Source organism: Rhea pennata, chromosome 2 (genome assembly GCF_028389875.1).
Source record: "Rhea pennata isolate bPtePen1 chromosome 2, bPtePen1.pri, whole genome shotgun sequence".
Classification (NCBI taxonomy): Eukaryota; Metazoa; Chordata; class Aves; order Rheiformes; family Rheidae; genus Rhea; species Rhea pennata.
In genome coordinates this window covers 147,639,947-147,663,260 of record NC_084664.1, presented here as the reverse complement: position 1 = coordinate 147,663,260, position 23,314 = coordinate 147,639,947, and the positions used below count along the sequence as shown (strand labels likewise).

Here is a 23,314-nt window from a genome sequence, read left to right as displayed (position 1 = left end):
TTCCCAGACTTTTCAGCTCTTCTGTTTTATCCAACTTTCTTACCAAACTGTTTTAATTCCCCTATTTTTTCCCTTTTCTTCTTTTAAAACATTTGTATATCACACACCTTATCTCATGCTTTTTGACATTTGACTTAATATAGTATCTTCGTAGAAACCAGGAAAAAATGTTTCAGAGAGAGAAAAAAAGTTGCTACTGAATGTTTCTTATTAAGCCAGTATTTCCCATTGCTATGTTTTAAAGGAGAGTTTATGATGGTAGGAAAGAGGATTTTTAAGGTTTGTTCTCAAGTTCTCAAGAAAATTGTTAACAACGTAAACAGACCCAAAATATAATATAAAATTAAAAGAGAAAGGAATTAAATAGAATGCTAAAGAAACTCTCTTTTTTAAAACAAATGGGTTTAAGATAGAGTTATTTAACTCTACTTTTTTTTTTTTTTTTTTTTTTTTTTTCCTGAAGATTCAGGGAATGATAGAGATCAGTATGTGATTATTTGATACAGCCTTTTAAAGAATCTGATAGAAAACACTGATACATCCAAAATTCTGTAGTTTTTACTTAGAAGAAGAGCAGGGAGAGGAAGGGGTGATGTGGGAAGAAATTTTCTGAAGAGCTGCTTTTATAGAATTTAGTAAGAAATCAATATGCGTAGGTCCTGTTTTTTTTATGTCATGAGTGAAACCCAGAGGTATAATAATATGAGTCTGAAGGGACAGAAAGTGAATATATTTTATTTTGAGGTAAAAGTAAGATAATTTATAGGCTTTTTTAAAAGTTATTTTTGGCAAAAATAATCAGTAACATTCCAAGAGATGCTCATTAGTGTAACAGAGACATGTAAACTTAGAAGTTATTTCAAAGAAGTCTTGGGAAAGGAGATCAGTTTTTGTCCAATACTCCAATCTAGATTAATTAGAAGGGTGAGAGGGGAGAAAAAAATGAGTCATGTACACTTTTTTGTGGCTATCCCTATTGTTTATCCCTCTAAAATAACTACCAGTGTCTAGAATAGGAGATCCTGCTCTTTTTTTGAGACCATATTATATTTACATATTCAAGTCGCCACTGTGAGCCCTTCTTATGTAGAAAGCTGTGCTAGTGTGGTTCAGCTGGTGACAGGAATGGGAATTCTTTTGGAGAAAATCCCTGTTAGTCTGATGTGCATCTGTAAGGAAATATGCAGGATAGATAAATGATATGGGAAAGGTACTAAGTAAGTCTTGAATCTCCTTTACTGATGTGTCCTGTGCACATCCTGGGGAATTTCTGAAATGAGATTAGGTTTTGCGGAATTCTATGTTAAGTGGCAAGAGTTGTCATGGTATGAAGATTTTAGGATGTCTGAAGTCATAAAATTATTATTTTTACTCATAATTCTTTGATAAAGAGGTACTCATTTGCTAACTTTTATCAGCAAATAATTGGAGGTAGTGTACTATTTTCTTTCTTTTTAAACAGCAATTTCCTCAACAGACAAGATGCTGTTTTGCATGTTGATTGATTAGTAATGCACATTGACTCTGAGCCCTAGAATCAGCTGTTGAAGTAAGAAGCTGACCAGACTTCTTGAATTTTCCTTTCTTGCTTTTAATGAAAATCTTACAATGCCAATATAATACTTCATGTTGACTGTAGATTTTTCCTTTAGATTACATAGTCATTACTTATAATAGCATAATTTTGGAAATAAATAGACATGCTGATAGAGCTTTCTTGCAATTATGTTTATGTGAATTGTTTTTCTATAGCCTACTGATTTGAAGAATTGAACTGTGGTAACACTTCAACTGAAACATTGCTTTTTATACATTCCAGTCAACTTTATGCTGCACATCTCTTCTTTATTTTGTTGATTGCAATTTCTGCAGTTCTTTAATGTTCTCTATTTTATTATTCATGTTTACTTCCGTAATTAATATTTGTCCATGGACATGTTGTGTCATTATTTTCCCTTTGTAATTCAAGTTTTGTTATCTTGGCCATAATGTTACTGTAAAACAAATACAGTACTAATGCATAGCAGTTAGAATGTGAAAAATAATTTATCATTAATGTAGTTATACATTACTTATAAAACATACAGTTTAAAAGTATTTTTAAGTAAGTATTTTTCAAATTAGATTTGAGATACATATAATGTAGAATACAGTATAGTGTAGAATAGAGAGTAATGTATAATACTATAGAAAAGCTGTAATCTTAACCATTTTAAAGACTGTATAAGCTTAATATATTTCATCGTCAATCTTAGGTCAGGACTTGTTCTTATTCTATCAACATTTTTTTATCTCATTTTATATATTTCGTATCATAATTGCATTACTTTGTTATACAAAATTCTTTGTATTAGTTAGGACTTACCTAAGGAAGTAAAATATTTTTAAAAGTTTTAGTGGAAAAGATAGTAAAGTGGAAGTGTTCATACAATTTTGTTGGCAAATAAAGTATAGCAGTAACTCTTGGAATTCCCATTCTGTGCTATGTTAATCACATTTTTCAGGCAAGGAGAGAGGACTTCTATTTTTTTTTTTCCTTTCAGCAACACATTAGTGTATTTTTAACTGAGATAAGAACCCAATGAGAAATTTTCAAATGCATATTAGATTGTACATAGCTTATATCATACACAGTTCTGTTCTCAGGAAATTGTCATAGGTTTTCATCTATGAATGCAAAAAATGAACTGAATATTTGCATAATTAAAATGGAAATGCATCATATTAAAATAAAATCAAAATATAAATGTAAAATGCATACATTATGTTAGAATCATATCCCTATGGCAGGTTTTCTTGAAGTATATAATTATATTCACTGAGTTATCAGAGCATTTCATTTTATGGAAGGGATTTTACATTTATTCTTATTTGCATTTTCTTCCATTCTGAATAAATGTTTTTGGCTGTGGGGAGGAGTTAGCACTAAAATAGAGCCTCTTGTCAGCTGAAATAAGATGCCCGAAAGAAAATGAATAGTCTTATTTTTTAATTCTGTATATGATAGTGAGCCACAGCTTCATTTAAACATCTCTACTTTTTGTAAGGAGTCAGAAAGTTCTTTTCACTATTGCAGTCATTATATTTTATTCATTGTGCACCATCATATCTCTTTAGAAACACCTTCGGATCTAGAAACAAGTATTTGTTGCATGTTGGGCTAGCAGATGCAGTAATTTGAAGCAGAAAACTTTATAGTCTGCTTTGACCGTGAGACTTTGGGGCTATTCTTACTGGATTTAAAGTAAGGTGCATGGGGAGTAATAATAGAGAAACTAAGGCTGACTCACTTAAGTGAAAATTAAAAAGTGCTAAAATTGGGTTATCCACTACCGTATAGTCTGATCAGTTTCTGAATTGGTCTTCATATTTAAGCAATCTTGAACCTGCGGAATTGACACTGTGCTATAGAGACAGCTGAAAATTCATGTCCTCTAATGCCAACTTTCATGGTACAAAAAGGCCTAGAAGATAGTGCTCTGTTAGTCAGTGTACTGGCTCACACTGATGTTTATTTATGTATTCCTTAGATAAAGAGATTTTTAATATAATTTTGTGAAGCCTAAGGTACCTAAAAAGTAAATAACTTATTATATCTTCAATTTTTTTCTGCTTTGTGCAATAAACCGCTTTAAGTGGTAATCTCGAGGTGTCTAGAGATGTATCACCTGTTGTCAGACTTTCAAAATTCTGGATTAATGCAGTTGCATTACATACCCAGTGAACATGAAGTGTGCACAAAAAAGCGGAACTGACCTGACATGAATAGTAAGTTTAATGCCTTCAGGCTGCTGTGGATCTGCTGTGCATGCAGATTGACTTCTAGAGCGCACAACGATGAATTACATATAGCCCTGTTGAGCTGGAAGTATCCTGCTCCCAAGCACCAAATGTGGGAAATCCAGAACATACCAGGTCCTTGACACTTTCTTTAGAAAGAGTAGCCGCTGCAAGCCCTTCCGACCTTCAGCAGATACTGAAATTTTCAGGAGTCAGTGATTGTCCAGATCTTTGTTTGTACCTCTTTACATGTCAGAAATGTCTGAGATTTTCTTCATTTTAAATATTAATAGTGTTTAAATACTGGTTTCTACTTTTTGGAGATGATATTAAAAATTATTTTGTTATTGCTAGTCTGTCTTTCTTTGATTCTGAATTAGTTTGTTATGTTCCTATTGAGAACTGTAGTTTTAATTGCCACCTTCTTCTACTGTTATTTACACCAGGGTGCCGTGGGTTAAAAGAGGCATAAATCATTATCAGTCTGATGGGGTTCGTCGATGTGCATTATATCTTCCTGCTTTGCCAAAGGGGCTAAACTTTACTGCAGGCGAATAGCTAAGTCAGGAAACCTCTGTAGAACGTGGGTAGAGCTGTAGTATTGATAAATTGAAGCAGAGTTCAGACTTAAACACTTTTCTTCTTTCTTGCCACCTAATGCTTCTGAGGCTGTTCTGGCCTGTCTGAAACTACTTAGTGTGTGTGTACCTGAAACAGAAAAATAAAAAAAATCCACCTTCTGCTTCCTGTAATGCTCTGTAAATACATTGTAGAAGTTATTTTTTGTTTGAAAGTGTATGCACTTCTGTGGGTGATCAGATTGATTTCTTGGTTTGATTTTATTTTTGAAGTAAGCGGAGGGAATTTCAAAAGCTGTTGATATACTGAGACAATGTCTTTGTCAAAGAGAAATTTCAGAGAACTAGTGCCAGTCTTAAACATCTTGTGTATGGCAGTGAATCAGCAGGTAAGAACTGTTCAATATTCGGACAACTTTGAACAAAATAGGTTTGTTTTTAAACCTGGAGTTTATCAGTATTTTCACTTTACATCACTAAAGGAATGACTGAATCAATCAGAAGTTATAAATATAACTTAGGTTAAAATTCATTGTTATTTGTAAAAACCGCCTCTTATTCTCCATATTGACCCTAGCTGATCTCAGCAATAAAACTAATGTAGAACTTACGCATGTCCCCCACAGAACCGAGGATAATAGCAGAATACTGGCCAGTTCGCTGAGATTCATACTGTGCTTCTGAGAGAAGGATTTTCTGAATATGTATTCATCAAAAGTATACATGACAAGTGCATAGGATATTGGTATTAAGCTATTCTTTCCAAGTATGTCTTCAGTTAAATGAGAAACTTTCAAAAGAGCTGAGTGCCTTTGCAATGCACTGACCCTTCCAGATATATTTTAAAGTATATCTACCGTGAAAGTAATAATTTGGACACGAATCTTGGAAGTGTATCTGTAAAAGAATGGATTAGTAGACTAGGAAATAAGATGACTGATTTTTCGGTGATAGATGCTGGTACTGGCTCCTTGAGTCGCCTCGATTATGCCCAGTAAAATAAGAACAAGGCATTCTCTTTTACTTTATTTCAAAATCGATAAAATCAAAATTCTGAATGTAATGGTTTTCAGTGAGCTGAACTTCAATGAGTACTTCTAAAGGAAAGATTTAAAGTTGTGTCTAGTACCCTTGATACTAGAAGCTAAGGAAGTTTGTTCATAATGCATAATAAATATTAAATAGCCAAAGCACACTGGAAAGGGGTAAATAAAACTTCTGATAAATATGAAAATTAAAGAAATTATTTCAGGACAGGCTGAAACTAATCATAGGTGCTTATTGTGAAATGAAAAAAGCCTTGAAAAAACAGAGTCAAGCAATAACATTGCATTTGGTATCAAAGCAAATATTCAAAATTATTTCCATCTATTTAACTTCATATTCAAGCCAATGTTAAATTTAAATTGCCATTTTGATATTTGAAATTTAAATCATTTATATTTAAATGTAAAGCTAACAAATATTAACTTATTTCACAAATTTATAAATCCTGATTCCCATTTGCCATTTCATTTAATCTGTATAATGCAAATAGCTTACAATTCATGATATAGAACTTTCTTAGAAGCTTAAAAAATTAACTGTTGGCATAGAATTATATGTCGTTATATATTATTTGTGTTCACGAATACACATACACTGGGTCTGGTAACTTTGTAAAAAGTCACATGGACTCCAGCATCAATTCTGCATTAAAACCGTTTGACAATAAAAAGCGTGAACAGTGATAAACATTGGTTCCAAGGTGGATGCCTCAATAATTTTCAGGTTTTCAAAATTTTCTGATGTCATCTGTGATCCAGTGTTGCAAAGTTATGACCGAACTTTTTACCCTTCACCAGGCCACATGATCAAAAATATGTTATTGACTATTGGAGATGTGTATAGAAAGGAGATGTATTGCTCTCCGAACAAAATAAAAAAAACCCAGTGAAACAAAACTATTAACTTCTAAATCGACAAGTTAAAAAAAAAAAAAAAAAAACCTACAATGCATAGATCTTCAAAGTAGTTTTAAAGACGATCTAAAAACCTCATATTGCTATATTCCTATATTGTAACAATGGACTGTTGGTTACCTCAAATACCTTTTTATGAATTTTGATTTTCTTTAAAACAGATTTTTACAGTGCTTCCCGTTACACGATTAGCATTTTGAAGTGAGATACTGTGGATTCATTATAGTGTTTCAATACATGGTTAAATGTGGTCTCTGATCACTTTGTTTTCCTTACTCTAACTTTCAGGTTCTGCTTTGGAGTTGACTCTGAAGCAGCATAACAGCGGATTGGGGTTTCATGACTGATTTTGCATATGCAGTATGACTGCATAGTCCAAAGCGCTGATGCCTTGTGGTCACTGAAGGCAGCATACTTGAGTGTCACTGCCTGGTGCTTTCTGCTGCGGTCTGCGCTCTCAGGGCATCAGCCTCTCGGTTTAGACTTACCTGTTTCCCTGCCTCTTGGCTCTTCTGAAATACCAAAACGGATTAGTCTGACCATGTTTACAAGTCTGTAGAATTAACATACCTGAAATACTTGCATGGAGAGAAATAAGCAATAAGTTTAAATTCATTTTATGTGAAATTAGGTATCTAAAACAGGCCAGGTCAACCGAAGCCTTAAAGGGTCTGTTTGCGAGCGAGCTGAGACGTGCTCAGCGGCAGTGGTTGCTGGCGGGGACCTGTCCTCCGAGCCTCCTGAAAAGGGAAATCCTGTCCCCTGTTTGCTAAGCCTGTTTGTGAGCAGTCACCATTTTCCTCACTGATTCCCTACAAAGTAATATCTAGTTTATGAGGTATTAAAGAATATATTTAGGTTTTGTTTTGTTTTATTTTTGTTTTTAATGTATGTGCATGCATATGCAGCCTGATGCACCGTTTAGTGCCTGTGTATACTTGGACCAAATACACTAGTCTGACTGTTCCTTGGCAGTATATTCATACCTTACTGTTCAGTTAATCAACATTCAAAACCCAGTAAAAAGGAAGTTTCATCTCTGTTAGTGTAAAGATCTTTCACAAGTCCTGTGTTTAATACCCTCAGCAAAGTAATGCAAACCGTTATACAAATCCCAGATGGTTTTAAATGCCGTGTTCAGCAAGACTCGTGCACAGCTCTCTGAAATTTCCCATTAGGTCTCGGGAATGCCTTTTCTTAGCTACGTTTCAGGCGATCCAAACAGATCTTGCTGCTCTGTCGGACTGGTGTTTAGGGCTTTGCTTATGCCTAGTTCTCTGAATCTCCGTCTTCAGCAGCAGTATTGCCTTGTAGCCAGTGCCCAGCATCTTCTGTGTAGCTTGTAAATAAATCTAGCTGTTAAAGTCATTTGAGTATAGTATACCGGAAATTAACCCATGTTTTAATTTGTACTTTTGTTTAGAGGATCCCTTTTTATATAGGGTTCAGTGTTCATTGGCAGTGTGTATGAGGGAGAACAGATATTTAGTCTAATGATTGAAAGAAAGTTTCTTATGCTTGCAACTATGCTTGCTTTACTCCTTTTGGTATCGGTTTAATTTGTTTTTACTCTCTTTTTATTCAGTTGCTTTCTTTCAAAAATATATTAGGGGTATATACTTCCCCTGAATTAACTGCATTTATTGCAAGGCCAAGCATCCCAAAATAGGGGCTTTTACAGACATAATTCAGCTATGAGGTGTGAGTTAGGAGACAACTGACCTTCCATGTCATATTTTGCAAATGAAGGTTTTCAAGTAGGAAAGAGGGCCAGTCGCAGAGCTAACAACAGAACAGTGGAGTATAATTTACATTTTGTATCCAAATACTTTTAGTTCAAATACTACATTAGCCTACTATGCCTTATTTAATGTAATATTTTCTCCATGAAGAAAAGATTTCTGCTTTCTGTCTGCAGAAGATGTAAACGTTTTGTGTATTGACGTGTTACTTTTTTAAATGGGCATCTACTGACTACAGATCTGAGGATATATTTTGGATTTTAGTCTACTTTCACTAACATATTGTGGATGACACTTTTTTTTTCTTTTAAATGCTCTAGAAGTGGAAAAAAAGATAGTTGAATAAGACAAAAAATGTTTTTCAAGAGTTTCATAATACTATTTTTTTAAAGGTTGCTCAGTTTTCACTTAGCAGATATGATAGTGTTCCGGATTTTTGAGGGGGCTGTGTGTGGGTGTAAGCTTTAGTGCTTCCTAATATAGAAAAGATACCAGATAAGAATTGAATGTTTTTAAAGAAAGCGTTTTTATCATTTCATTTTCCATGTTCCATAATTGTGTGACTATGTTTTACACAACTGTGTATGGTGCATGGAAATAAGCCCTTTTTGCCATCATTCTTGTTTCAGGTATAGGCGACAAAAATAAATTACAAGTCTAATGTCTTTCTTATGTCAGGTACACAAATTAGTCTAAATACTTACTTTTTGTAAATTTTTTTTCACTTTCTTTTCCTCAATGGATAGATACATAACGTAAACTTATTAGATAGACAGTTCTCTAGTTTGTATATACTTCCATGATAAAATTTGTCAAATGAAATGAAATATTTTAGACTGTATTGCCTGATACATGTTTTTGTTTGTTTTTTTTTAACTAGTGAAAAAGGCCATAGATTTTAAATCTAGAGGATTTAAATTGTTTCCAGGGAAAGACAACAGCAACAAGTTTTCTATCTGTGAGTGTACTCCTTTTTTGTTACTTTTTTCTAGTGCAAGAGTGAAGTTTGTGCTGTCTGTGTTGTTTATGTGTTTTCAAAATTGTTTATATATTTCTAATAGTATAACTGAAATCTGTTTCTATTTTTAAATCTATTTCTTCCATCTGCATGGTGAATTTTAAAATATGGTTCTACTCTGAAAGCTGGCTTCCTATAGATCTGGCATCATAGCACGCTCTGTTTATTTTGTCAGTAATTTCTGGTTAAATTTGTAGCATTTACAAAGAAATCAATATTGAGCCTCCCAGATGTCAGCTGAAATCTTAGGTGTGAAGTCAGGGGATGTTGCTTTAATGGAAAACTTTTGCTATCCACAAAAGGCTATGGCCCATTCCCTAATACAAAAGTACAACAATGTTTTTGTTCAAGCAACACCCATAATGTCACTTCCTGCAGACTATTTTTCTTCATTAATTTTGAGATTTTGAACTGATTAAGATGTAAGTTTAGAAATCTTGAATATGCTTAGTGTCTTCTATTTTAATTATAGAAAATAAAAACTGAAAGTACTCAGCATCTTAGAGGATGGAGTCCCGCTTGACTTATAACGAAGAGTCAGACAACTTTCTAACATAAATTGAACAGATACGACCCTAAATATGTTAAAGGGGGTATCTGTTGCAAAAAAAGATGCCATTTTTACAGAGTTAGGTTTTGGACTAGAACCACATTTTAAATATTTAAAAGTAAATGGTTAAAATAAAGATGGACTAAATGTGTAGCATGTATCTGTTCATACTACATTTCATTATTATTCACAGGAGAGAAGAAGACTTAACAAATATATGCACTTATGAGGCTTCTTAGGCTGGAAAGATTTACAATAATTTTTTGTTCAAAAGCATCAGTGGATTCAGTTTCCTGAATTTAGCATGGCAGTGGCTTTCCTGAAGAAAATACATTTCAGTGTATTTTTTGGTTTTAGATTTTCAATTGTGAACATATAAGTCATGATTTTTTAGATAAAATGGCAGGACTTTTACTAAGTAAGAAAAATGAAGCAAACCGAACTTCCATTCATCTTTTTATAATGCAGCATATGGCCACATTCAACTTTTCTGTAAACTGCATAATCTAAATAGTTCTGAAAGACAGTTCTGTTGTATTTGAAAACTATATCTAGACATTTTTTAAAAAGTGGTATTTTTTTTTTAACCAGTGGGTGACTGGAAATTAGGTTGGTTATGCCACAAGAAATGTAGTAAGATAAGTCCAGTAGTGTTTATTGCATAAAAAACATTGAGGTCTCTGCCTGACTCCCCACCTGCTATTTTATAGTTACAAAAGAAAACAGTAGTAGAATGGCTGATGAAATAGTTTTTTTCTTTACAAAAATACCTATTGCAGAAATCATTAAATATTCCATTATGTAAACATTAGTAGGGATTGCATAATATTTATAGTGAAGTAGCAGTCATGATATCCAAATGTGATTGTTATAAAATCAATATTAAAGAAATTCATCTATCAGTATTTTCAATAAGAAATCTTTATATCACTTAATATTTTGTGATATTCCATGAAAAGCTAAAAACTTTGATATCTTGGTTTGTTTCTTATGCAGAATAGATTATGGATATGAGTCGAGAATAAGCAAAGGTGAAAGCAGTGTTGGTTTATACTTTTATTCAGTCATAATCTTGTCGTAAAAAGATAACTTAGATTTTTTCTTGTAATTCAGCATTTTGTTAGCTGATCAGTTTGGTAGCTGGTCAGACAAAAGAGGTAGTATTTAATTAAAAGCATATGTGTTTAGTTGTTTATTTTAGGTTAAATTCCCAGTGTAATCTCAGTTGGATATGTACTTGCATAACAGTGACAGAATAGGGTCCTTCAAAAAAAGATGACTGTCACGTAACTGTTAGTGGAAGTAAAGATAAGTAAATACCTATTTTAAATGACATCTTATATTATCAAAATTTTTAAAAATTATTGTAACCACTAAGATGGGTATATCTTTTCCCTATTTTATTTTTATTCAATGTCGTGGATGTCTAATATACATTAATGCAGTTTTCCTCACTTAACAAATAATTTCACAGACATAGCCCCTGATCCTGCAAGCACTTATGCACATGCTTAGTTTAAATGCTTATGGTTATCAGGTTTACCCTTGTAAAAACAAATACACAGCACATGTGCATAGGTATTTGCACATCGTAAAGTATAATAGTAAGGAATATGCATCAACTTCATTTGGCAAGTGTTCAGATTAGCAAAAAATCATTGAGGGGACTTTTTTCAATCTGGAGTAGAGCTCTAAGGCTTCCTGATCCCAATTGCATGCTCAGGCCACGAAGGAATGCCTTCCTCACACCAGCCTGTTATTTCCTGTGGAAAACCCTTTCACTGCTCATTGACATACAACTATATGGGCTGTAAACATATACAGATCTATATGTACATATAGACCGGTATCTGGGGAACTACAGGAGAGTTGTGTTTCAGTAGACTGAAAAATCAAGCATTATGTCTGAAAAGGTAGCTTTGAGACAAACATCCTGAATTTAAGTTGCATTCGTTTTTAGCAAAGCACTTAAGCATGTAAATGATGAGCAGAAATAAGAATGGGTTTGAGCTTGTTCTTAAATACATTACTGATTTGGGATCAAAGTTAAGAAGAGAAATCAGTTTAATGACTTCTATCTAGAACTCTTCCTGTTTTGAATTTTTATTGTTGAATATGTTATTTTAATTGTGTCACTGCAATTATTTTACTGATATTTTCTGTAATATAATCCTTTAGAATTTTCTCTATGAATATTAATTAATCCATGAATTAGCCTTTAAAAATGCATTTGATGGAATAATTTTTAAGAATGGAACATTATGCTGAACATTATGCAGAAAGCAGGACAGTTTCTCAAGCATCATTTCTTGGAAGAAATTGTAGAATCTATTGGTCTTGTGTTGTGAAATCCCATACCTTTTTTTTTTTTTTTTTTTTTTAACATGAATATTCACTCTATTACCTTTGGGGGGGTATAAAATGTGGTGTAAAATGATTTGAAATGTTAAAACAGGAAGGGCAATAAATAGAAATAGTCCCATTCAGATTTTGTTTTTATTTTATTTATAGTTAAGTGTGCATAGGTATATAGTACAACTCTGAAATGTCACTAGTTTTTTTTAGAATAACTTGGTATTGTCATCAGCCATCACTAGTGGAAGTTGCTAGCTGTAGTTTTAACAAACCTTTGAATGTCAGAAGAGTTAGCTGGCAGCTACACGGCTGAGAACGCATCTTTTCCCCCGCTCCTTCTCCAGAGGGACTCCTTTCCCTCTTCCCGTTCGTGCGTTACGGAAAACCGCGGTGACCCCGCGAACGCTAGCAGTCCCTCCGCAGCGCTCGGGGCTGCCGCGGCCGGGCCGGCTGCCCGGGGTGCTGCCGGGCCAGCTCCTTCAAAGTGCTCCTCTAGCAAGTTCCTCCTGGATTGCCTTGTTTACTGCAGTTTATGGAATTTTAACTGCCAGAAATGAATGCTTTCCAGCACTAGCAGGAACTTGGTTTTCTAAGCTAATATGTTCTCATCACACGTAACAAGTACAGGGGGAGGAAAAGATGAAAACTTGGTACTGCGGATATACTCTGAGGAATGCCCTTCCTTGCCCTGAATACCCTGAGCATTTGATGTAGATGAATATAAGTGAATTTTATTTGCTATTAGAGCCAGCTTGTATATAGTACAGCTCTTCCAGGGCAGAGGAGAATAAATACTGTTGTCCCAGTTGGCAAATGCTGAGCTGATAGGTTTTTAAGTAGAGAAGAGTACTAACTTGATTCGTTTTCCCTTTAACCCTCGGCAAAATTTTCTTTTAGCCTTTGCTTTCCTCAGAGATGCTGAACCAATTCGTCCATTGCTGTGTATATAAGAAGACAAATTTTAAGGAAGGGCAAGTCCCCAAATTCTACTTTGGCAATTATGTAACCAGGGTTGGGGAAAAAAAATTTTTTTTGAATGTCATTGGTTTCATGAACAGCTAACGTTTAGCACACACCCATTAGGAGTGTAGTTAGACACTACATTTTTTTATTCGGAGAATTCAGTTTTACAAAGTAGTATGATTAGCTTAATTCTATGCAAGCTCTTTCTTAAAAGGGGACTTATGTTACTCTGAAATCTATCATTGCAAATCCATTGGTCTAGAACCTCAGAGATGAAGATACAGTGAACATTCTTTTTCCTGATCAGTATAAATCTCTTGGTTTCATGTCTTGTGCTGTGAAAACAAGAAAAAAAACCCTTAGAACTTGAAACTTGTGAAAACTTGTATTTTGCAAAATATTCTTATAGTGGATTGTGACTATATCTAGTAAAAGCAGACCATTTTCCTTTGCTAGTGTTTTCTTTTGGGACTACCACCTGATTCAATGAACTTTGAGAATTAAATGCAAAGTAAATAGAATTACTTTGGCCTGCAGATTATCTTTGGAACATAAAATTTTACAAGCTGTAACAATTATCAGAAAGTACCTAGTGCATTAAGAATAAAACAAATAAACAAGGAGCTCAATATGCTGAGGGCTAGATTGCTACATACAGATTTCTGGAAAACTGTACTAGTTTGAATACTGATAACAACAGACTTTTATATGGGATACAGGTAAATGCAAGAAGTTTCTCTCTGAAGATCCATTTTAGTTTATTTTAAGATCAGTGTATGCAAATCAAACAGACATTTGAGCTTGCCCTTGAATCACCATATTTTGGGGATATCTGCTTTTTCAATATTGATTAAGGACAGTTCTCTCAGCATGAGCCTATCCATTCAAGTTTTATTATAATTCAAGGAGAAAAGGTCAGCTCTTAGTGGAGATGACATTTACTAGATTATGTCCAGAGTAAAAACTTACAGCCCTTTACCTTGCGAACACTCCTTTAAATGTGAATGTTTGTAAAGGAATAGCAATAACATTTTTATATGGGTTCGGTGAAGTTACAAGCAAACAAAACAGTTGATTAATACAACTTATGAAAACCTAGTGTGATTTGTTAAAAGCATAAATAAAACACATGCTTTACTTATTATAGAGAGAAGATAATTTTGTATTGAAACTAGTGATTATATGAATGATGATATTCTATGGAAAATCTGTTTTAAATGACCAAAAGTGGAGATAATGTACATTTTCGTATATGTTAATTGTTTAAATCTGTATTTCCTAAAAACAGTATTATTTTGTTTTTTGTTTTGTTTTGTTTTTTTGCAGTAAATGAGGGAGGTATTAAACAGGCATCCAATTTGTGTCCAGATCCTGGAGAACCAGAAAATGGAAAACGGATAGGCTCAGATTTTAGGTAAAACACAAACCCTACCATTATATCATTTTTATAATATTAATTTGCTGTGAAAAAAGTGAAAATGAAATGAAAATGTTCTGTTTCATAACATTCTTTGTTGAAGGAAAAAAGTAAATAAGCTTTTGTTCAAAATGAAGTAAACAGAAGAGGTAACAGATACATTATAGTACTGTTGGCTTCATGGGTTTTGTTCCTAGGGACAGGAAATGAAGATGGGATGTTTATTTTGGTGAGGAAGGACTTTTTCCTGTTCCACTAAAAAATATAAGTTCAGAACAAACTGAACTTACATTTTTTCCATTAATCTCCATTTTGATCACTTTGTGATATTAATAGGAGACCAGCGTTTTATCAAATTTAAAAAAATGAAAGAAAAAAGGGTAATACTTAATTGGTTCTATTAAGAGGATGGATTCTAGCCTGAAATCTTGTTGTGTTTAATGGCAGACTTGATGCTTACTGATTTGGTACCAGATTAAATTGTTGAGCAGCAATATTTTCTGAAAGCACAAGTTTCGCACTGGCTTTCACTGTCAGCTCGAACATATTCTAAGTCGTCCTGGAGCTAATTCATTTCATCCAGAAATTTGAATTTACATGGTTTAGTTTCTTCAAAGATAACAACAGTCTGTTCTGGATAATCTTCCCTGAACAAATCCCATCTAGTACAACATCTCCTTAATAGCCTGGTCTGTTCTGAATGAAGCTTTCAGAAACAACCCAGAAAGAACAGTCTTCTACTGAGCTGGTTTCCTTTCAAGAGGCTGAGTCTTTCCACTGTTTTACTGAATCTTCTTTTTGTAATGCAAAAACACTTAATCTGTAAAGAGCAGGAGGACATACACAGGCACATATATGCACAATTTCTAGTCACTTTATTAAGCAGCCTTGAAGAAAGGATCAATTACTCCTTTGGTTGTATTCATCAGAGACATACTAGGAATAGATAAAATGTTTTTCTATGGAGGGCTTGTTAGAGGTATCATGAAGTGAACATTGCGATTCCCACTTGTAAGAGCAAAACTGCTGAATGTTGGAAATAATACTAATGTCATTTATCTCAAGCTGAACACTAGATAAATTAAATAGAGGTCTTACAAGGAACAAAAGCCAAAAAAAAAAAAAAAAAAAAAAAAAAGAAATCAACAAAGTGAATAAAAGTCCCTTTTGAGTTTACCTAGTTTCAGTCCTTGTTATTATCATAGTGGCTGTTCGGTATTGTTCATGGGCTTCTGAAGTATGAACACAATTAATTCTTTAAAATAAATAACTATATTGAAAGAATATTCTTTTATTTGACTAAAAATATAAAAATACCAAAAATCATTTCTAGACTGTCTTATCCACAACAGAGAGAAAAAGAGCAGATTTTTCCCCTCTTCTTGAAGTCCTGGAGTTACTTTTTGTATAATGAAGGAAATACCTTTACTCTGAGATGGCCTATTATTTTTTGTTTTTGTTGTCTCTGAAGAGGAAGTGAAAATCCCAATTACAGTACTTCGTAATTTTAAAATTTAGTGTTTTGAGGAAGTGATTGCACTTAGCTTTATCAAGATCAATCAAAATATAATTTAAATACAATTTAAACTATTTTAGAGAAGAGCATGCTCTTGTCACTTTTATCTTTCTAGAAATATAAAAGAATGGGTTTGGAAACATTGTATTGCAGCTTCACCCCTGTTTAGAGGATAAACTCTTACCTGCTCTCTCAGTGTATTCACATGTTCCTATATGGTTCTTACACAGATGTAAAAAAGTTTGCTCTGAAAACCCTAAGACAAACTGTGCCATTTTATGGCATCTTTTGGGATCTACCACTCCATACTCACCTTTTTGGATATTTTTTTCTGATGTGAAAATTCCCCCTGGTTATGTTTTAAAGCTTAAAAGCTTTTTTTTTTTTTCAGATGCTAGATGCCTATTTGAGCATAACAGGCTTTTAAAAGTTGAAGTAAAGCTAAGGAGACTTACTAATAACTGCCAGCATTTCCTGTACTTAAAAATATTCTTGGTAATTATTACACCATGCTTACCCCCTTGTCCCACACTGCCTGACGGTCTGTGGTATGACATCCAGATAACAAGCAAACAAACAGATCTTTCAACTCATATTTCAGCATGAGTTAGGTTCTGCATATTTTTGTTTAAATTCTGCCAGGTGCTATTGTGTATTTCTTGGGCATCTGTATTTTTCTTAAAACTTAGCACTAAATGATTTACCCAGTATACATGGAGGACTTTTGAAGAGAAGGAAAACTAGTCTCCTGTGTCTTAGGCTGGCATTTTAAATATGGAATTATTATGCCAATGAGTTGAGTGACAGTATACCTAATGCTAATTTCTGCTTTCCTTAAATATTACAAATTAAGATATAATTCTTCCCTTTGCAAGAATAGCTTCAAACTGTAACCATGTTGATTGTCTAGAAGTTTCACACTTAATTTTCTGTAAGGCTTCTCTGAATCATAAATCCTTCTCTGCAGATAAGCTGTGTGAGCTTCTAGACTGAAAATTTAAGCCAAACATCCCTAAAACTGAACAAACTGCAAACTTTTAGCAGCTGGAGATGAGAGGCTGATTTTGAGGGAAATGGTACATTTTGTTTGTTAGTAGTCAATTCATTCCTCTTTCAAGCAGTTAGTGTAGCCTCTGGCAGTACAAATTTTGCGAGAAAAGATGATACTCGAATAATGGTTTAAGTAGAATTACTAAAGGTCTTCAGAGTGTTGGAAGACATAGTTTCCTCTGCAGCTGATATTTACTCTCCAATTCAATTCGTTTAGCACAAACTAAGAGACAATCAGTTTTTATTGACCAGAAGTTTAAAAGATTTAGATAGTCTAAAGTCATCTTGGAATCCTAAAGTCCTGTGTCCTCCAAATACCGACTCAGCTGCTTTATGGTATCTGTTCATAAGCATACTCTTAACTTCAAATTCTGTGGCTTAGTTCAAGTCTCTTATTGCAGTTTAAATAGACTGGGTTAGTTTCTTTCTGCAGGCTAAAAGTTTGCACGCAAATAAGTATCGGTGATGTTAGGCTGAGGAAATTTCTTATTGTAAATAGCCTTGAAAACTTAGGTATAGCCTGGGCTGCTTTTCCTGAAGGAGGAGGACATAGTCAGTGTACTGCAGTACTGATAATTCATTTACACCAATATTAAAATGTATCATGTTAAATTTATTCTTTGATGGGATGGGCTTTCAGAGCTGTATTTATTGGGAACAAATAATAGCTATTCTACTTTTTTCTAGGGCAGGAACTGTTATACTCTTACGAAACTTGTTCAGTTGCACATGTATACAGAATAGGCGTAATTTGACAAAAAGGGCAGGTCTAGAAGATTTTTTTTTTCTATAGTCAAATGTATACAGGACTTTTCCACAGATTTGGAAAAAAATAAACTAGTAATTCAATGTAAAAAAATCAGATATTTTCCAAGTAAATCAGTGTAAAAATTGATGCTGCATGTTATAATTGCTCTGATCTGAAATACAGAAGATTCACTGGTCAGGAATCTACTTACCCTGTTTCAGGGGAATTTGTGATGAAAACCTCGTCTTAGAATCAGAGCAGTGACTCAAATTTCAGTTTCTCATGTTCAGATCAATAAGGTCCTCTTAAAAAAGGTGAAGTCATTTTTTTAATACTTGTTCTATATTTAGCTAAAATTGTTCTTTGGAAGCTTCAGGGTAATTTCCTGCTAGAAAAAGGAATGTCTATCCACTGCCTCTGCTAAAATTGTCCATAGCCGTAAGTGTTCTGCATTATAGTACTTAATTATGAAGTTAGTACAATATTAGATACAATATTCTCATGTAGAACATGTCAATAATAGCATCAATTTAATTATTAGTTTATTAATTCTACCATTATTCTATGATTAGTGTTGATATAATTACTATAAGTATCTATTAATATAGCAGGAAATACAGTGATCACTGATTCATTTTGTGTGTCTGTAAGTGTAAATACAAAGCTCCTCTGGAGCCAAAACAATGCTTTCTATTTGATCTTCTTTGGATATTTGCAAGGATTTCATCTGGGTGAAGATTTCATGGCCCACTGCTACCACAAACTAGAAATGAAATCTCAGTGTCTGATGTAAAGAAGTTACGCAAGATATAACTGAAACATGAGAGAAAGTGGAGTTTGACACAAGCATTCCTCTCACGATATAAGCTAACAGAGATTTCTCTAGAGCTACAAAAAAATGCTGAGACTGGGCCAAGGACTGCAGCTGGAGAGTGATTCTTCAGACTTCTTTAGCTCAAACAGTTCAGATATTTACATTAGTAGCTCTCACGGTCCAGAATGTAGGAGAGTCCTCTTTCTATTCAAATTCAGATTAAGATAACTCTTGCACACATCCATGTGCACTCAAGACTTAAGTGTCGGTTTACATTCAAGAGGCCTGCCTGCCCCTAGCTATAGTATATTCACAATAAGATTTTGCAGCATTTAAACAGGGCTAGATGGATAATGAAAAAGAACCCACCACACACTTTAAAAATGAACATTTTGGAAATGCCAGAAAATTAACATTTTAATATCATTCATCTGATGTCTGTTTCATATAATCCCCCAAATTTTATTTTTGAAAACTGTTTTTCCTGATACTTTGTAATATTTGGGAGAGAGTTTCTGCAGGAGGCACCTAGACACAAATAAATTTCATAAATCACAAATGCTTTTGACAATTTTGGGAATATTTAAAAAGAGAAGGTCTTACCTATTCCACACAAAATCAAGACCATAGCATACAGTACACTCTGTGTTTTCAAGCTTTCCTGAAATGTATGAGATTAGCAGTAGGGAGCTTGAAGAATAGGAAAAAACTGTGCTTCAGACACATACTGAGTTAATAGCACTTGCATATACCTACTAGCATAAGTTCCAGACATTCCCTTGAAGCAATAGCTAAAATATGGTAATATTTCTTATATATTTACACTTTTTTCCATGTGCTACCATAGCCTCGATAGTAAATATGTATGTTTTCTGGGTGGTGGGTTTATGCACATTATGTCAACTGGTCAGAACTTAGTCTTCAAAGTAACAGCTGAAATAATAAAAAATGTAGAAATATGTAAGTATGCATGTTTATGCCAACTATTAAAACAGTAACATACAAAGGAAACGTCATATCAAATTGAAAATTTTAAATCTGCTCTCTCTCATCCCCTATAGCTTCATTGATTTCTGTCATCAACCTTCTCATTGCATATAGTTTGTGATTTCTGAAGAGGAATCTCAAATTTTGGGTAGATAATGGAGACTTTAAAAACTGTATGAGATAGAAATGTTTTCTCAAATTGAATATCATTATTATTTAATATATACTCATACTTTTTTCTAAGGACAAATATATCTATTTTTTTTCCTGAAAAAACAAACCTAGTGACAATCCTATTTTGTCCTGCAAATCTATTTATATCTGTCCTACAGGGATGAATTTGCAAGTTGCCTTGAGATAGGTCATGCATGTATTTTTTAAAATTATGAACATCCTTATCACAGTGCATTGTAGGTGCAGAATCTTTAGATAGTTTCAAAATAAACAGGTTGAGTGAGTCATAGAAAAATTGGTTGAAAAGGGCCTCAAAACGTCAGCTGTTTGGAAAGGGCCTCAAGATGTCAGCTACTCCAACCTCCTGCCTAAAGCAGAACTAATGCCAGCGTTAGATCAAGTCAGCTGTGGCTTTGTTTAGCCAAGTCTTGAAAACTCCCGAGAACAGATATTTCACAACTATCTGAGTTTTACCCTGCCGTGATGGATTCCCTTAAGCCTTAATCTCCTCAGCTGACCCTTGTTATATTGTCTGCCACATTAAGAAAAGTTTGGCTTCATTATCTTTGTTACTGCCCTTGAAGTAGTCAGGCTCTGCTATTAGACAATCTCTTAGCCTCCTTTTTGTCAGCTGAATTTAGTCTAACTCCTTCAACCTCTCAAGCAGGTCGAGTGCTCTAAGCTCTGACTGTGTTGGTAAGCTCCTCTGAACCTTCTTGTGCTTTTATCAATACCTCTATTCAAGTGAGAGACCAAAAACTAGACTCAATACTGCAGGTATAGCCTTACCAGCTGAGTCATTACTGAGTTACTCCCCTTAATCTGTTGCTACAGCTTTTTCTAATGTAGCTGAGTTTGTCTTATTCATGATGAGAGCATACTCTTGATAAATACTCAACCTGGTGATCACCGTAGTTCTCAGTCTTTTTCAGCAAGGCTGTTAGACAGTTAAGTTTCCAGCTAGTACTTGTGCATGGGGTTATTGCATCTCAGGTACAGAGCTTTGTACCTCTCCTTTTTGAGCTTCATGAAGTTTTTGTTTCTTGAATGCTCAAGTTTCTAAAGGTGCCTCTGGATTAAATCTCTGCTCTTGAGTGAGGCAGGTACTTTTCCAAGTTTAATATCATCCATAAATTTGTTGAGGATTCAGTATGTCCAACCATTGAGGTTGTGTATGTATGCCCACTTTATTGATCTCATAGTGCTCCACTTGTTTTTGACCACCAGCTGAATATGAAACCATTGAGTCCTACCTATCCTTTGGGCACAGCTGGCAGTTCGATTTTCAATCCATCTAATGGTCCATTCTGTGCATAATTCCTCAGCTCCCAAATGATAACACCATGAGAGATGATATCAAAAGCCTTGCTACAGTCAAGCACTATTACATCTACTGTTTTTACCAGCTTGCTACATTTATTGCTTATCCATAAGACCAGTCATTTTGTCATAGAAGACAATCAGGTTGGTCAAGCATGATTTACCCTTTGTAAATCTTTGTTAACTGCTCCAGATTTTCTTCTTGTCCTTCCCTGGAGAAAATGTTCTTTACGGGGATTGAAATGAGGTTTCTAAGTTATTCTCCTTGAATTTCTTAAAGATTGGTGTAATGTTAGCCTTTTTTGTGCTCAGATGGAGTTTCCCTGATTCCCGTATTTCAAAGATAGCAGCCTTACATAGCATCGACCAGCTTTTTCAAAACGATTTGGTGAAGCCCATCTGGTCAGCTGGATTTGAATACATCTATCGTCTTTTAACTGTTGCTCCCCATTGTTCGCTGTCCCTCTTCTTCCCAAATCATGCCAGTACCTACAGAAGTATGCTGTGGAGATGCAGAAAAGACATTGAACACTTCTGCCTTTTCCATGTTGGATTCAGGCGTCGTTAGGTTGCCTCACCCATTTGTTAACACACCCACATTGTACGTGAACTTCCTTTTCTGACTAACATACCTGTAGAATCTTTGTAACCCTGGTAACAAAGCTACTCAGAATCTTGTTACCCTAAATGGGCCCTGCTAGTCTGAGCTTTAACTGGCTGTTAACCCAGCAAGTTTGCCCTATGATTCCTGATTTAGAACCAAGAAATAGAAAAGAAATACGGAGAGGACTACTAAACAGCTTCAGCTCAGACAGTTCCTTAGCCACAAATGTTTAGAATATAGGAGTGAACAGAAGATGAACCTATCTTGCCCTATTCTAATGCTTTTCTCTAAGCATCTACTTGTGACCACTCTCAGTGTTGGCATTCTGGCTTAGACGAACCCAGTCTGACCTGGGATCATTGAACTGTGTTTGTACTTTTCTGAATCTGAATCTGAAGGATTAGAGACCTTCTGCGCAGGCTGGACATCCACAAATCCATGGGCCCAGATGTGAATGCACCCACAGGTATTGAGGGACCTGGCGGATGTTGTTGCCAGGCCGCTCTCCATCATCTCTGAAAAGTCATGGAGAAGTGGAGAGGTGCCTGAGGACTGGAAGAAAGCCAATGTCACTCCAGCCTTCAAGAAGGGCAAGAAGGAGGACCCAGGCAACTACAGTTCGGTCAGCCTCACCTCCATCCCTGGAAATGTGATGGAACAGCTCATTCTGGATGTCATCTCCAGACATGTGGAGGAAAAGAAGGTGATCAGGAGGAGCCAGCATGGATTCAGCAAGGGGAAATCCTGCTGGACCAACCTGATGCCTTCTATGATGGAATGACTGGCTGGGTAGGTGAGGGGAGAGCAGTGGATGTTGTGTCCCTTGATTTCAGCAAGGCTTTTGATACTGTCTCCCAGAACATCCTCCTAGATAAGCTCAGGAAATGTGGGATGGACGAGCGGAGAGTGAGGTGGATTGAGAACTGGCTGAAAGGCAGAGGTCAGAGGGTCTTCATCAGTGGTGTGGAGTCTAGTTGGAGGCCTGTGGCTAGTGGTGTCCCCCAGGGCTCAGTCCTGGTTCCCATCCTGTTCAACTTATTCCTCAGTGACCTGGATGAGAGGATGGAGTGCCTCCTCAGCAAGTTTGCCGATGATACCAAGCTAGGAGGAGTGGCTGATACATCTGAGGGCTGTGCTGCCATTCAGAGAGACCTGGACAGGCTGGAGAGTTGGGCGGAGAGAACCTCCTGAGGTTCAGCAAGGGCAAGTGCAGGGTCCTGCAGCTAGGGAAAAATAACGCTAGGCACCAGTCCAAGCTGGGGGCTGACGTTCTGGAGAGCAGCTCTGCCGAGAAGGACCTGGGAATGCTGGTGGATGACAAGTTGGCCATGAGCTAGCAGTGTGCCCTTGTGGCCAAGAAGGCCAATGGTAGGTATCGTGGGGTGCATTAGGACGAGTGTTGCCAGGAGGTCAAGGGGGGTGATCCTGCCCCTCTCCTCAGCCCTGGTGAGGCCTCATCTCGAGTCCTGTGTCCAGTTGTGGGCTCCCCAGTACAAGAGAGACATGGAGCTACTGGAGAGAGTCCAGCGTAGGGCTACGAGGATGATCAGAGGTCTGGAGCACCTGCCCGCTGAGGAACGGCTGCAAGAGCTGGGCCTCTTCAGCCTGGGGAAGAGAAGACTGAGGGGGCATCTTATCAATGTGTACAAGTACCTGAAGGGAGGGTGTCAAGGGGACGGGGACAAACTCTTTTCAGTTGTCCCATGTGAGAGGACAAGAGGCAATGGGCAGAAATTG

General features: G+C 35.5%; 1 protein-coding gene across 3 annotated transcripts in view; it reads left to right on the top strand.

The window, feature by feature from the left end:
* Positions 1 to 23,314, top strand: part of CSMD3 (CUB and Sushi multiple domains 3) — a 683,676-nt gene that overhangs the window by 266,978 nt on the left and 393,384 nt on the right. For 2 of the 3 annotated variants that reach the window (XM_062568388.1, XM_062568387.1), the window contains 2 exons: positions 8,942 to 9,019; positions 14,274 to 14,361. In XM_062568388.1, coding sequence (XP_062424372.1) covers positions 8,942 to 9,019; positions 14,274 to 14,361 — 166 coding nt within the window. The remainder of the gene's footprint in view (positions 1 to 8,941; positions 9,020 to 14,273; positions 14,362 to 23,314) is intronic. The other variant, XM_062568389.1, reaches the window with a different exon arrangement.